At 46.2% G+C, this 14,161-nt stretch overlaps 1 protein-coding gene across 3 annotated transcripts in view; it reads left to right on the forward strand.

The window, feature by feature from the left end:
- The window catches only part of RAB14 (RAB14, member RAS oncogene family), a 102,164-nt gene that overhangs the window by 41,987 nt on the left and 46,016 nt on the right, over positions 1–14,161 (forward strand). For all 3 annotated transcript variants that reach the window (XM_030207566.1, XM_030207563.1, XM_030207565.1), the window contains one exon: positions 5,591–5,644. In XM_030207566.1, coding sequence (XP_030063426.1) covers positions 5,591–5,644 — 54 coding nt within the window. The remainder of the gene's footprint in view (positions 1–5,590; positions 5,645–14,161) is intronic.

The raw sequence follows: 14,161 nt of genomic DNA on the forward strand, positions 1-14,161 counted from the left end.
GTTGACTCTTGAAGGTCATGTCACGGGTCATAGTGTTAGAGCCATGGCAGTGTCGGTGGCCCACTTGAAGTCAGCCACTATTGAAGAGATTTGCAAGGCTGTGACGTGGTCATCAGTCCACACATTCAAATCTCATTACTGCCTTCAGCAGGATTCCTGACGCAACAGTCGGTTTGGGCAGTCGGTGCTGCAGAATCTGTTCGGGGTTTAGAATCCAACTCCACCCCCAGGCCCATTTTTATTCTGTTCCAGGCTGCACTCTTAGATGTTCTGCTTTGTAGGTCAATCCTTATGTCCTCGCCGTTGTGAGGCCCAATTGCCCTTCATTGTTGTTTTGAGTGAGCCTGGGTGCTAGGGATACCCCAATCATGAGAACAAGCAGCCTGCTTGTCCTCTGAGAAAGCAAAGATATATACCTGTAGCAGGTATTCTCCGAGGACAGCAGGCTGATTGTTCTCACAAACCTGCCCACCTCCCCTTTGGAGTTGTCCTTTTTCTTTCTTATTGCTTTATAATTTAACTGAAGCAAGACTCACGCGGGCGGGAAGATGGCCGCACCTGCGTGGTGCGCGCGCCTGCGTGCTCGAAGGCTCTAGCAAACTTTTTGTTAGGAAGATTTCCATTTCTGGGATGCCATGGACGTCACCCAATCGTGAGAACAATCATCCTGCTGTCCTCGGAGAATACCTGCTACAGATATATATCTTCGCTTTTCCTTGATGGTGGTATGTGTGACACTGGTCGTGTCATATCTTTTTTTTTTTTGTTATATTATCCAGCTGTAATTGAATAACAATATTATTTTCTGCTTTGGGGTGTTTTTGAGACCAACAGTTCTCTTGAGCTTGTTCAGAACAAGGCTAGTATCAGGTTTCATAAGCCTCTATTTGCACTACCTGTGGATTTCCCCCTTCCCATCACGTACATCCTGGGCTGGAGGACAGACAAACAGGAGTACCTAATTGACTGTTGGGCATCATACACAATGACCACAAGTTGCCTTGGATATACCCCTCCACCTAATCCTGGTTAAACTGGGGAACAGACATCCCAACCTGGGAATCAAACCAGGAGCCTTCCAGATATTTATAACCCATCCATAATGACACACAGAGTGGTACCTTTTTATAAAACCAGTGATCCTAAGGGATGTAGACAATATCAGTTACCCTGGTCATGCTAGATTTGGTTGTTCCTTGTCTTCTGATGTGGAACTTCTCATATTTTTCTTGCATGTGTGGGTGGTGCAACTACTACTTCTTAACTTTTCTATAGCGCTACTAGACATGTGCAGTGCTGTACACTTGAACATGAAGAGGCAGTCCCTGCTCGAAAGAGCTTACAATCAGGATAGCCAAACAGGGCAAATAAAGGATAAGGGAATTACTAAGGTGGGAATGATAAAACATATGAGTTGGAGCTTAAATTCATGAATCTGGAGAGACTGCTTCTTATGAACGTTGTTTGACCTTTCTCTTCTGAAATACTAGCTAGCAGCATGATTTATTCAGAGTTCTAATATCTGAAAACAGGAACATCTTATTAAAAAAAAAAATTATCCTATGAGTCTCGGCAGATTACAGCATAACATACGTAATATAATTGTAGTATAAATCATTTTTATTGGTGACAAACAGGAGCAACAGTAAATCAAGTCGTCACGTTTTTAGTAATAAAGCCTGCTCTTCCCTCTCCAAACACCACCCCATCAATAATGACCAGGAAATGGAATACTGTCGCGCTTCTTTCGGACTTCTAGGTAAGTGATCCCTTGGGCCACTGCCGAGAGCGGCAGCGGCAGGAGGAATCACCCAAACACAGGCAAGGCAAACGGAACTGGAACATAGTGGACCGGAGCAAGGCTTCACCTGCACTTAGCCTCCCTTCACCAAGAGTTGAGCGCCAGGCTGCAAGCGGCTGGCAGGACTTACCGGACAGGACAAGAAGGAGGAACTGCAGGACACAGCAGCCGGCTGACAAACAGCAGGTCCCACTAGAAACACACTGGGGTCCCAAGTAGACAGCAGGCAGACGAATAGTCCAGAAGCAAGCTGGGTCTGGGCAGGCAGAAGACTAGTCCAAACACAAGCCGGGTCTGGGCAGGCAGCAGGCAGGAGAATAGTCCAGGAGACAAGCAGGGTCAAAAGCACAAAAGGGAAAAAACAGCACAGACACACTGCAACAACTCTCACCAAAGGAAACACCTCTGTTGCAAGGCAAACTAGAGACCTACCCAGGTGGTTAATAAAGGTAACCTACAAGGGAAGGTCACTAAGTACGGGTACTGCTTGGTTCCAAAAAACTCCCACAACACTCTGGAAGGCTGGAAGATCCGGACCGGAGCAGCATATCTTATGGCACATGGGAACCGGTAAGCCATCAGTTCCCAGCACCCGCCAGGTTTAACCACCGGGGGCCGAGGTGTCTGTAAGTAAGGAACCTGGGCACAACTGTGACAAATACAGAGGGCCTGTACCCTTATGACCCTCTGATATGGAACAACCACAAAACTAAACAAGCACAAAAAAACCCAACCATAATGCTGAAGATCCACACTGAGACCCCTACGGCATGCTCAGAGTGTTCAATACCCCACCCTTACGAGCTCTAGGTGATAAGGATTGTATATAATTATCCCATACCAATAGGCAAGCTGCCTTATGCTTTAGAGATGTTTGGGCTACATTGCTTTCCATCAGCATTAGAGAATGGAATTTATTTCGCTAGGCCCAGTAGAAAGGGGAGTCTGCTACAGTCTTCATTCCTAAGGTAATCTTTTTACCCTCAATCCCTGCTTTCTAAATTAATTGACGCCCCACCCCCACCTTGCATTTTTATGTCCGTCTGTTCATCCTGGCCAGATGAGCGATAGTACACTCCTATCACTGTCCTTTTCCCCTTTACACATGGAATTTATAGGGATTCCAAAATGTGTTTTGTTTCCTGCAGAATTTTCAATCTATTTGATTCAAGACCCTCTAACATACAATGCTACTCCATAACCAATTCAATCCACCCTATAACAAAAAAAATAAAAATATAATTTGTACCCTGATATGACAGTCCCCCACTGGTTATCGTCCTTCCACCAGGTCTCAGAGACGCCTATTATATCTAATTTTTCATTTAGTTCAATATATTCTAACTCTCCCATCTTAATTCTTAGGCTTCTGGTATTCGCATATAGACATTTCAAACTGTGTTTGTTCTATTTACATCTTGCTCAGTAGTTGACAGTGTTAATTTACAATCTTTTGTCTGATTTTTATTTAAGGACACCTGATCTTTTGCAACCTCGCTATTGCGATACCCTATCTTCCCTGTTTTGGTGATATCTTTGAAAGATACCTCGTCCCAAACCATGTGTGACTCTCGGCCTTCTCCCAGGCTCTGGTGTAAAAGCTGCTCTATCTCCTTTTTAGATGCCGATGCCAGCAGCCTGGTCCCACCCTGGTTACGATGGAGCCCATCCTTCAGGAATAGGCTCCCCCTTCCCCAGAATATTGCCCAGTTCCTTAGCAATCTAAAGCCCAACTCCCTGCACCATCGCCTCATACACATATTGAGATTCCGGTGCTCTGCCTGTCTCTTGGGCTCTGTGCGTGGAACAGGTAGCAGTTTGGAAAATGCTGCCCTAGAGGTTCTGGATTTCAGCTTTCTACCTAGGAGCCTAAATTGTGTCTTCCAGAACCTCTCCCACAATCTCCTATGTCACTGGTACCCACATGAACCAAGACAGCTGACTCCTCCCCCAGCACTATCTAAAATCCTATCTAGGTGACGCGTTAGGTCCGCCACCTTCGCAGTAGGCAGGCAAGTGACCAGGCAATCCTCATGTCCACCTGCCACCCAGCTATCTATATGCCTAATAATCGAATCATCAACTACAACAGCTGTCCTAATCCTTCCCTCCTGGGCAGTAACTCCTGGAGACACATCCTCGATGCAAGAGGATATTGCATCCACTGGTGTGCTGGTCTGGTCTCCAGGATTACTTCCAGCTGCACCAGGGTGATACTCCTTTTAGAAGACCTCCCTCCTCCAAGGCAGCACAGGGGCTGCAAGATTAGAGATGGGACTTCTCTACAGCAACCCTGTAGGCCTCCTCTATGTACTGCTCTGTTTCCCTCTCTGTCTCCCTCAGCTCCTCCAAGTCTGCTACTCTAGCCTCAAGAGAAAGGACTCGTTCTCTGAGAGCTAGGAGCTGTTTGTATTGAGCACACACACATGACCTCTCACCAACTGGGAAATAATCATACATGTGACACTCAATGCAAGAGATTGGATAGCACCCCTCTCGCTGCTGGACTACTGTCTGCATCTTAGTTTGACAGGTTTGGGCTTTTTTTTTTTTTTTTGATAGCCCAGACCTGTCAAACAACTTCTACTAGAGGATTGTGCCTTGGGCCCATGCCCAGGCACATTCCTCCTGAAGAAGTATCCCTATGATCAGAGCTAATAGCGTGACTAAATTTGCATACTATTAGCTCTGATCATAGGGGTGTTAATGCCCCGCGCTGTTCTGGTGCTAATTTTAGAGTGCTATTTGGAACAGTGTGGGGCTTCTGATCACATGCTGTAGTACAGACCTAAAGTTAGTGGGTGACAACTGTTTCAGCCACTTTAATCGGGCATAATTTGAAAACTTTCTGGACAAATGCATGTATCAGACTTGAAAGTGACAAATTAGTATCCAGCCAAACCCTAAGATACATTAAACTCCAAACAATAGGAATTTTCAAAGAATCAAATACAACGGTCTCTGAAACCAAAAAAGGGGACGTCTTTGCAGACAAAAATAAAATCTGTAATTTAGAAATGTTCAACTGAAAAGATTAGCATCCATCCAAGCCCTCATGGACTTGTAAATAAGTAGCTAAAAATTGGAAGCTTTTCTCAATGGTATCAGACATAAGGAAGAAAAACTGAATATCTGCACAAATCCTAAATTGAACATCTAGACATCGAAGGACCTGACAAATAGGTCTCATATAAATATTGAAGAATTTAGCTAATGCTGAGCCTTGGGGGTACATATGATTATAAATCAAACCCATTCTGAACACCTAGAACCCTGATGAAGCTGAAAATGTCTTTGAAAGACTTGAACCAAAGTAGCACTTTACCACTAATGCCACTAGGTTTTTGCCAAGGCCCTGATGCCTTGTGGTCAAAAGGTGTAATATTACCCTTTCATTTATCTTGATATTGCATGGCTGATTTCACGTCTGTGTATTATTCCATGGTATCTTGTAAGGTGCTTAGTATTTCAGATTTGTGGCATATAAACAAATTCAAATAAGTAAAATTTGGGGTTAACCTCTACCATTCATGCAGTCTGTAAAGCACATGCTTTTTTATGATTCTGGCAAAATGTAATGAATTGAAAACTGTATTTTTAAACCCTGATTGAGGAGAAACAGTAAAAATGTGCTGATTAGTCCACAGGTGTTGCCTCATACCGTTAATAAAGTTTGGATTAAAAAGCAAAATAACATTGCATATGATCTTTAAAGTGCTCTTCTGTTTGCATTCCCTTAACCAATAGCTGCAGGAGTCCATTAATACCTTCATTTTTCTGTTTCAACAGGAGATATGGGAGTAGGCAAATCATGCTTGCTTCATCAGTTTACAGAAAAGAAATGTAAGTGTTTTGAATATGGTGAAATCTTATGTGAATACTGCCTTTTTCATAAACATAAATTGCACAATGAATAGGAAATAGCAGTGTCTCTCTTGAAAAACAGCTAAATGCATCTTGTTTTCCAAATGTGTATATATCTTTTCCACAAGAAAACTTTGAACATCTGGGTTGACTGCATTGTAATTGTGATAATGGGAAGAAGAAACTTTGCAAGGTTATCCTTGATTCTAGCTAATCAATAGAGGCAAAGGGATAATTCTTTCTAAATTATGCAGGTATTTCCTCTAAGCTTGTGATTTTGGCTTTTTCTGGCTTCTTATTAACGTGTGTTCTGCAACTGATCTATCCTGTTTTATTTTTCTGTTTATGCTGTCGGCTCTTCATAAATCTTCCCAGGTTATTGAAGACTTGCTCACTAAATGACCACTGCAGTATCTTGTGCAACTGTAGGCTTCAATGTTTCTGATACATACAATCTTGTTTATAAATAAGGGAAGCAGAACTAAAAAAGAGTCTATCTTGCATCCTAATGTATATATAATCTCTCCTTTTGCTTATGGTTTGTTCAACGCAGATGTTCATCATGGTTTCTTGACATGTAGAGACTCCATAGGCTGCAGAAAACCTTAGTTGTGCAGTTTGGATTAAGAATAAAAGCCTAATTATGAGCAGTTTTCACACTTGTATTAATATTTTCCATAGCGTCCTCAGATCAGTCCAGAAACTTGTGGGTTATGCCCCTCCACCAGCAGGTTAGATAGAGAGAACACAGAAGTTTGGCTGTATTGAGCATGTGCAGCCATACTCTCTTCAGTATTCTCTCTATCTAAGCAGGTAGTAGGGAGCATTCTGTGCAGCTCTGTGATCTGAGGCTCCTATCCCGTTCCCTCAGGTGTGTAGAGCTTCTGGTGGGGTTGATGTGCTGGAGCACATTTGGGATACACCTGGTGGTGCCAGGTCCCTACCCTTCTCCCCCTGTCAGCCTGAGCAATTCCCTGTACTCGGCTGTAGTGGTCTCCTGCCTCTTAAAAAAAAACAAAACAAAACAAAACACAAAGAAAGCATTCGGAACTTCTCCACAACACAGTCTAAATTTGCTGATCTGAGGCTGGACAGTTTTACGTTCAGAGTTTCTTGGAACGTGAGCAGGGCTGTGACTGAGGAGGTAAGGCTCTTTGGCCATGTCAGTTCCGTCGGAAGCGGTCAAGCGCTGTTCGCGCTGCGGGGTGCGGAGGTCGGCGTTGGGGGTCTGTGAGGCCTGTCCCACGGTGTTGGGGAAGCCTGAGGCAGAACACGGAGACCGTGTGTTAGGCTCCGAGACGTCGAATGGCAATGCTTCAGGCTTGGCGGGAAAGTGTAAGACCGGGCCTGCGCGTGCCTCCGCCGGCGCCATTTTTCGCTGGGATCGTAAGTTCAGGAAAGTGGTGTAGCGAGTCCAGCTGCGGTCGCGTCTGGCGATTATTAACGCGGTTTCTATCCTGGAACAATCGAGGATGCGGGGGTTTTCCCCAGAATTTGTGCTTCTTATGCACAACGCGTTTTTGCTGTGTTCTGAGGGTACTCTCCCTGCGGCGGCCATTTTAGGGGCTCCGGTGACGGCTTGTGCTGATCTGCCTGCCAAACTATCAAAAAGGTCCTGCTTAGAATTTGAAGAAGTTGCGGGAGACGAATCGGGTCACTCGGAGTTCGGGGGTGACCAGGGGTCAGGGGAGTCCTGCCCAGAGACCCTGGAAGAGGGGGAGCTTCCCGCAGGTGACGGGGACGACCCTACTGCGGCTAGGCTCTTTAGAAGAGATTAATTACATGCCACTAGGGCGCCGCCGCGATCCTTTTATATTCATGAAGCGATGCATGTTCTCATTTGGGCCCAATGGGATACCCCTGAGGCTAGTCTCCGGGTGGTCCGGGCTATGGCCAAGCTTTGTCCCTTGAGGCAGGAAGACTTAGAGTCCTTGCGCCTGCCGTTAGTGGTTTCTTTGATCTCAGCGGTGGCTAAAAAGACCGCATTGCCCGTAGAAGGTGGGGCGGCTCTTAGAGATCCCCAGGAGAAAAAGCTCGAGGCGATGGTCAAGGCTTCGTTTGAGATGGCGGCCTTGACCTTACAGGCCTCAGTTTGCGGTTCATACGCGGCTAGAGCGTGCCTGTCGTGGGTACAGAAGGCGGTGTCACCGGAGGATTTGGTTGAAGTTCTCCCTCTCCTGGAGTCGGGGTTGGCCTACCTAGCGGATGTATTATATGATATCCTTCGGGCGTCCGCTAAAGGAGTTTCTCTGGCAGTAGCGGCTAGGCGCTGGATTTGGTTGAAGCATTGGGCCGCGGATTTGCCTTCTAAGTCTAGGTTGGCACGGTTACCCTTTAAGGGGAAGCTTCTGTTTGGTCAAGAGCTAGAGCAGATTGTTAAGGACCTGGGAGATTCCAAGGGTCGGTTGCCAGAGGATAGGTCGAAATCCCAGGGCAGATCTCTTCGACCACGATTTAAGGAGGCAAAGCGGTATCGTCCTGGGAGAGTCTGCAGTTTTCAAAAGTCCCGCTTCTCTCAGAAACCACAGCAACCCTTTCGTCAAGAGCGTAAAATTCAGCCTGTCACTCCCCGAGGTCAGTCAGGAGGTAGAGGTGCACAATGATGGGGCCCTGGCTCAGTCCTGTCCACTGATAGGAGGACGGCTGTCCCAATTTGGAGAGGAATGGGCCAGGGTGACTACAGACGAATGGGTGCTGGACATTATTCGAGATGGCTACAGTTTTGTGCAGTCTCCGTGCAAGTCACCAATAAAGTGCGCAGCGGTGTGGGCCACCTTAGCAGAACTTCTTCGGTTAGAGGCAGTGGTTCCCGTGCCGGAGGACGAAGTAGGGCAAGGTCGCTACTCTATTTATTTTGTGGTGGCAAAGAAAGACGGGGCCTGTCGTCCGGTGTTGGATCTAAAAGAAGTCAACAAGGCCCTTGCAGTCCGTCACTTCCGAATGGAAACGCTGCGTTTGGTATTGGCGGTGGTGCAGCCGGGAGAGTTTTTGGCAGCTATCAACCTAAAGGAGGCTTACTTACACATTCCCATTTGGCCACCTCATCAAAGGTTCCTGCGGTTTGCAGTACTGGGTCAGCATTTCCAGTTCAGAGCCATGCCCTTTGGATTGGCCACGGCCCCTCGCACGTTTTCCAAGGTGATGGTGGTTGTAGCGGCCTTTCTGCGTACCAGAGGTCTGCAGGTTCACCCGTATCTCGACGACTGGTTGATCCAGGCTCCGTCTCAATCAGAGTGTATTCAGGCTACTCAGAAGGTGACAGATGTTCTGCGCTCGCTGGGTTGGGTGATCAATCTACAAAAGAGTCATCTAGATCCAACCCAGACTCTGGAATACTTAGGAGCCCGTCTAGATACACAGGTGGGCAGAGTGTTTCTCACGGAACAGCGTCAGTTGAAATTGGTGAAGCAAATTTGTGCCATTCTTCAGATTCCGGGTCCAAGGGCCTGGGATTATGTCCAGGTGTTGGGCTTGATGGCTGCGACACTCGAGGTCGTTCCTTGGGCTCGAAGTCACATGCGTCCTTTGCAATGGCATCTTCTCGATCACTGGTCTCCCCTGTCAGAGGATTACACAATCAGAATTCCCTGGTCCCCGCGAGCTCGTTTTGCTCTTCGGTGGTGGCTCAAGGCGGAGAATTTGTTTCGGGGAATGCCTCTGGCCACGCCAGAATGGCGTGTAGTGACGACGGATGCAAGTCTGGCGGGATGGGGGGGCTCACTGTCTTGGGCATGCCACACAGGGCATTTGGTCACATGAGGAGTCCAAGCTACAGATCAACCTGCTTGAACTTTGAGCAATCCAGTTGGCGCTTGTGTCGTTCGAGGAGCTTCTCAATGGTCAGCCGGTACGAGTCCTCTCAGACAACGCAACGGCGGTGGCCTATGTCAATCGGCAGGGGGGGGACGAGAAGTGCTCCGCTAGCGAAGGAGGCGGCTCTGATTTGCAGTTGGGCGGAGGGCCGTCTTCTGCTGTTGTCGGCAGCTCACATTGCGGGAGCGCTAAACGTACAGACTTTCTCAGTCGCAATCGCTTGGATGCCGGCGAGTGGGAGCTCGCTGCAGCAGCCTTTCAACAGATTACGGATCGGTGGGGAATTCCGGTACTAGACCTCATGGCTCGGTTCTCCAATGCAAAAGTGCCCCGGTTTTTCAGCAGGGAGTTGGGGTCCGAGGGCATAGATGCTCTTCTTCAACCGTGGCCGGACGAGCTGCTTTATGTGTTTCCTCCGTGGCCAATGATCGGTCGGACGGTGGCCAGAATTTCTCATCATCCGGGGTAGGTGATTCTGATTGCTCCAGATTGGCCCAGGCGTCCCTGGTACGCGGATTTGATTCGTTGCCTGATCGACGACCCGTTCCATCTATTGCATCTGCCGGGTCTTCTGATGCAGGGTCCGGTGCTCGTGAAGGATCACGCTCCATTTCGGCTTACGGCCTGGCTGTTGAAAGGTCACGTCTGAGACGTAAGGGTTACCCGGAGGCCGTGATCATGACAATGTTACATGCCCGCAAGCGTTCTACTTCGACCGCATATGCTAGAGTCTGGAGAACTTTTGTTTCTTGGTGTTCCGCGGCAGGGATTAATCCGCATTCTGCCTCTCTGGGGACTATCTTGGCTTTTCTGCAACAAGGAATGGATAAGGAGTTGTCGTTGAGCACGCTAAAGGTTCAAGTAGCAGCTTTGGCGTGTTTTAGGGTGCGTTTGGGGAAGCATTCCTTAGCCTCTCATCCAGATGTGGTTCGTTTTCTCCGTGGAGTGGGCATATGAGGCGTCGGGTGCCGGTAGTACCAGCTTGTAATTTGAATTTGGTACTTAGGGCTTTACAGCGACCTCCGTTTGAGCCTTTGGGTAAGTCATCTCTGAAGGACATTACGTTGAAGACAGTGTTTTTGGTGGCTATGACTTCAGTGAGAAGAGTGTCTGAGATTCAGGCGCTGTCGTGCAGAGACCCTTTTCTCCTATTTTCGGAAGCGGGAGTATCGGTTAGGCCGGTACCATCCTTTGTTCCTAAAGTGGTCACGCGTTTTCATGTTAACCAGGAAGTGGTGTTGCCGTCTTGCAAGCGCGAGGATTATCCTGACAACTTTCGGGCTCTACGTTGCTTGGATGTTCGGAGGGCTCTAATGTTGGAGGCGACTAATTCTTTTCGGAAGTCAGACCATCTGTTTGTGCTGTTTGCGGGAGCTAAGAAGGGGAACATGGCCTCTAAGGCAACAATTGCTCGATGGCTTAAGGAGGCGATTGCATCAGCTTATCTTTAGATGGGAAAGTCTTCTCCTCTTCACATTAGAGTACTTTCCACGAGAGCTCAAGCAGCATCGTTTGCAGAGTTGCGTCTTGTACCGTTGGAAGACATTTGTAAAGCAGCAACTTGGTCGTCTCTTCATACTTTTGCGAAGCATTACCGGATTGATGTATAAGCGCGTCGGGAAGCGATTTTTCGGAGCGTCAGTTTTGACGGCCGGGGTTGTGCGGTCCCACCCTTGATGAGGATTGCTTTGGTACATCCCACAAGTCTCTGGATTGATCAGAGGACGCTATGGAAGGTAAAATTATGTCTGTCTTGATAATTTTCTTTCCAATAGTCCTTCAGATCAATCCAGAGGCCCTCCCTGGGATTCGTTTTCGTAACGGCGGCTATACTCAGTATGTTTCAGTCGGTTCTGTTCACGTTCACGTTCCAATCAAGATAGTTTATGTAAGTTGCAGTTACATGTTGTACTTTATGGCAGCTTGGAGAATTCTCCTAAATTATGCTGCTTTTGCAGAGGCAGGAGACTGGTTTATGGTTATACTTTAATGTCCTACAGCTTTGGTATCGTGTATACTGAAGAGAGGATGGCTGCACATGCTCAATAGAGCCAAACTTCTGTGTTCTCTCTAACCTGCTGGAGGAGGGGCATAACCCACAAGTCTCTGGATTGATCTGAAGGACTAATGGAAAGAAAATTATCAGGTAAGACAAATTTTACCTTGCTGTATTTCACTTTTTTGGTCCTCTGGCTGTGTAATTCTGTACAGCATAGGCTAAAAAAGATATTTGATCATTATGTGTGTTTGTCTTTTCAACACGTTGGGCACATTCACTACCAGTTCCTTTAAACTGTCCCATTTTGCATTGCATTGCCTTCCTCCAGCCTGCAAAGCCCCAGATAAAAACTCGGGGACCCTTTTACTAAGCTGCATTAAGCGCTAACACACACTTAATGCAGCAGAAAAAAAAATAGCCTAACACGGGAAGCACTAAAGTGTTCTATGTTAATTTTGGCATCTGCACACAGTAACTTTTTTTTTCCTTGGGGGGAGGGGAGGTGTCAGGAGCAGGGAATGGGTGTAAATATGCTAATCAGCTAGCATATGCACATCCATCACTTAAGATTCAGTAAGTGCTCCTGTGTTAACGTTTTTAAATGGCTTCGTGCTGATGCTAATGTTAATGCACAGCCATTAATAAAGCAAATACAAAAAGGCCCTCTTTGGTCAGGCTAGAAATTGGCTTAGTGCTTGGGAAAGGCTTGTGTAAAGACTTGCTAAGCCCATTTCTTAGTGCAGCTTAGTAAAAGGATCCCTTAGATTCTAAGCTTTCTGGGGACAGGAAAATACCTATTGCACCTGAATGTAACTTGCCTTGTGCTTCAACTGAAGGTATGAGCCGAATCCAAAAATGTTCTCCTTTTCCCTTCCCTTTGATTTTCATTTACTTTATTTTATAGTCTAGTGTGTGAAGTGTAGTTACTACCTCTGCTATACACTTGGACGTTATAGCGTGTAGCACATTAGATGTTAAACTGTTGGTGCTGTGTATTTTGTAGAAGTGGGGGTTTTCTCTTTCAAGAGTAGCAGGTCAGGCACCTCAAAAAAACATGGATGTTATAGTGAGTTTCAAACCAGGCGTTCTGTTTGATAAACGGGAAGAGTCTGAAACATCCTCTGAACTTTCCAAGACCACATTCTTGATTGGATAATACTCGTTTGCATAGACAATCAGGTTGTGATGTATTACCTGAACAAACAAGGAGGAACAGGTTCTTAACCACTTCTGTTGACGAGCAATCCAGATAGGGACTTGAGCAACTTCTTGAAACATTTCTGTAAGAGCTGTTTTACCTAGCCAGCAAACAGAATGCTGTGGCAGTCTCCTTCAGCCTCATAGACTATCTCTCAGCGTGCCTGTGGTTTGTCAAATATTCTAGCAGTGGAGGGCCCCAGCAATAGATCTGTTCGCTTCTCCTCAGAACTAAGCAAATAGGAACAACAAACATACTCTGAAATGTCTATATGCAAGTGCTAGGAGTCTAAGAAATAAGATGGGAGAGTTGGAATATATTGCACTAAATGAAAAATTGGATATATTAGGCATTACTGAGACCTGTTGGAAGGAGGATAACCAGTGGGACACTGTCATACCGGGGTACAAAGTATATCGTAGTGATAGGGTGGACCGGACTTGTGGAGAGGTATCATTGTATATTAACGAGAGCCTTGACTCAGGTAGATTACAAATTCAGCAGGACACAAGTCACACCTTTGAATCATTGTGGGTTGAAATTCCATGTATAAAAGGGAAAAAAACGGTGATAGGAGTGTACTACCGTCCGCCTCGCCAGGACGAGCAGGTAGACGCAGAAATGATAAAAGAAATCAGAGACGCGAACAAAATGGGAAATGTGATGATAATGGGTGACTTCAATTATCCAAATATAGACTGGGTAAATGTAACATCGGAACACGCTACAGAGGTACAATTCCTTGATGAAATCAAGGACAGCTTTATGGAGCAGCTGGTGCAGGAGCCGACGAGAGAAGGAAAAATTCTAGACTTGGTCCCTCGTCGCATGATCTGGTGAGGGACATTATGGTACTGGGGCCGCTTGATAACAGTGATCATAATATGATCAGTTTTGATATCGACCTTGAAGTAACTGTACACAGAAAGTCAAATACGTTAGCGTTTAACTTTAAAAAAGGAGACTATGATAAAATGAGGAGAACGTTAAAAAAAAAAAAAAACTTAGGGGAGCAACTGAGAGAGTAAAAACTGTACAACAGGCGTGGACGCTGTTCAAAAATACCATCCTGGAGGCTCAGTCCATACATATCCCGCGAGTTAGAAAAGAAAGACGGAAGTCCAAAAGACAGCCGGCCTGGTTGAAAAGTGAGGTGAAAAAAGCTATTAGGACTAAAAGAAACGCCTTCAGAAAATGGAAGAAGGAACCATCTGAAAATAACAAGAAGCAGCATAAGGAGTGTCAATGCAAATGCAAGGCGCAGATAAAGAAGGCCAAGAGGGATTATGAAAAAAAGATAGCATTAGAGGCAAAAAAACATATTAAAATTTTTTTTCAGTATATTAAAAGCAGGAAGCTGGCAAAAGAATCGGTTGGGCCACTGGATGACCGAGGGGTAAAAGGGGCGATCAAGGAAGACAAAGACGTGGAGAGGCTGAATGAATTCTTTGCTTCGGTCTTCACCGAGGAAGATTTGGGTGGTATA

Source organism: Microcaecilia unicolor, chromosome 6, assembly GCF_901765095.1.
Source record: "Microcaecilia unicolor chromosome 6, aMicUni1.1, whole genome shotgun sequence".
Lineage (NCBI taxonomy): Eukaryota > Metazoa > Chordata > Amphibia > Gymnophiona > Siphonopidae > Microcaecilia > Microcaecilia unicolor.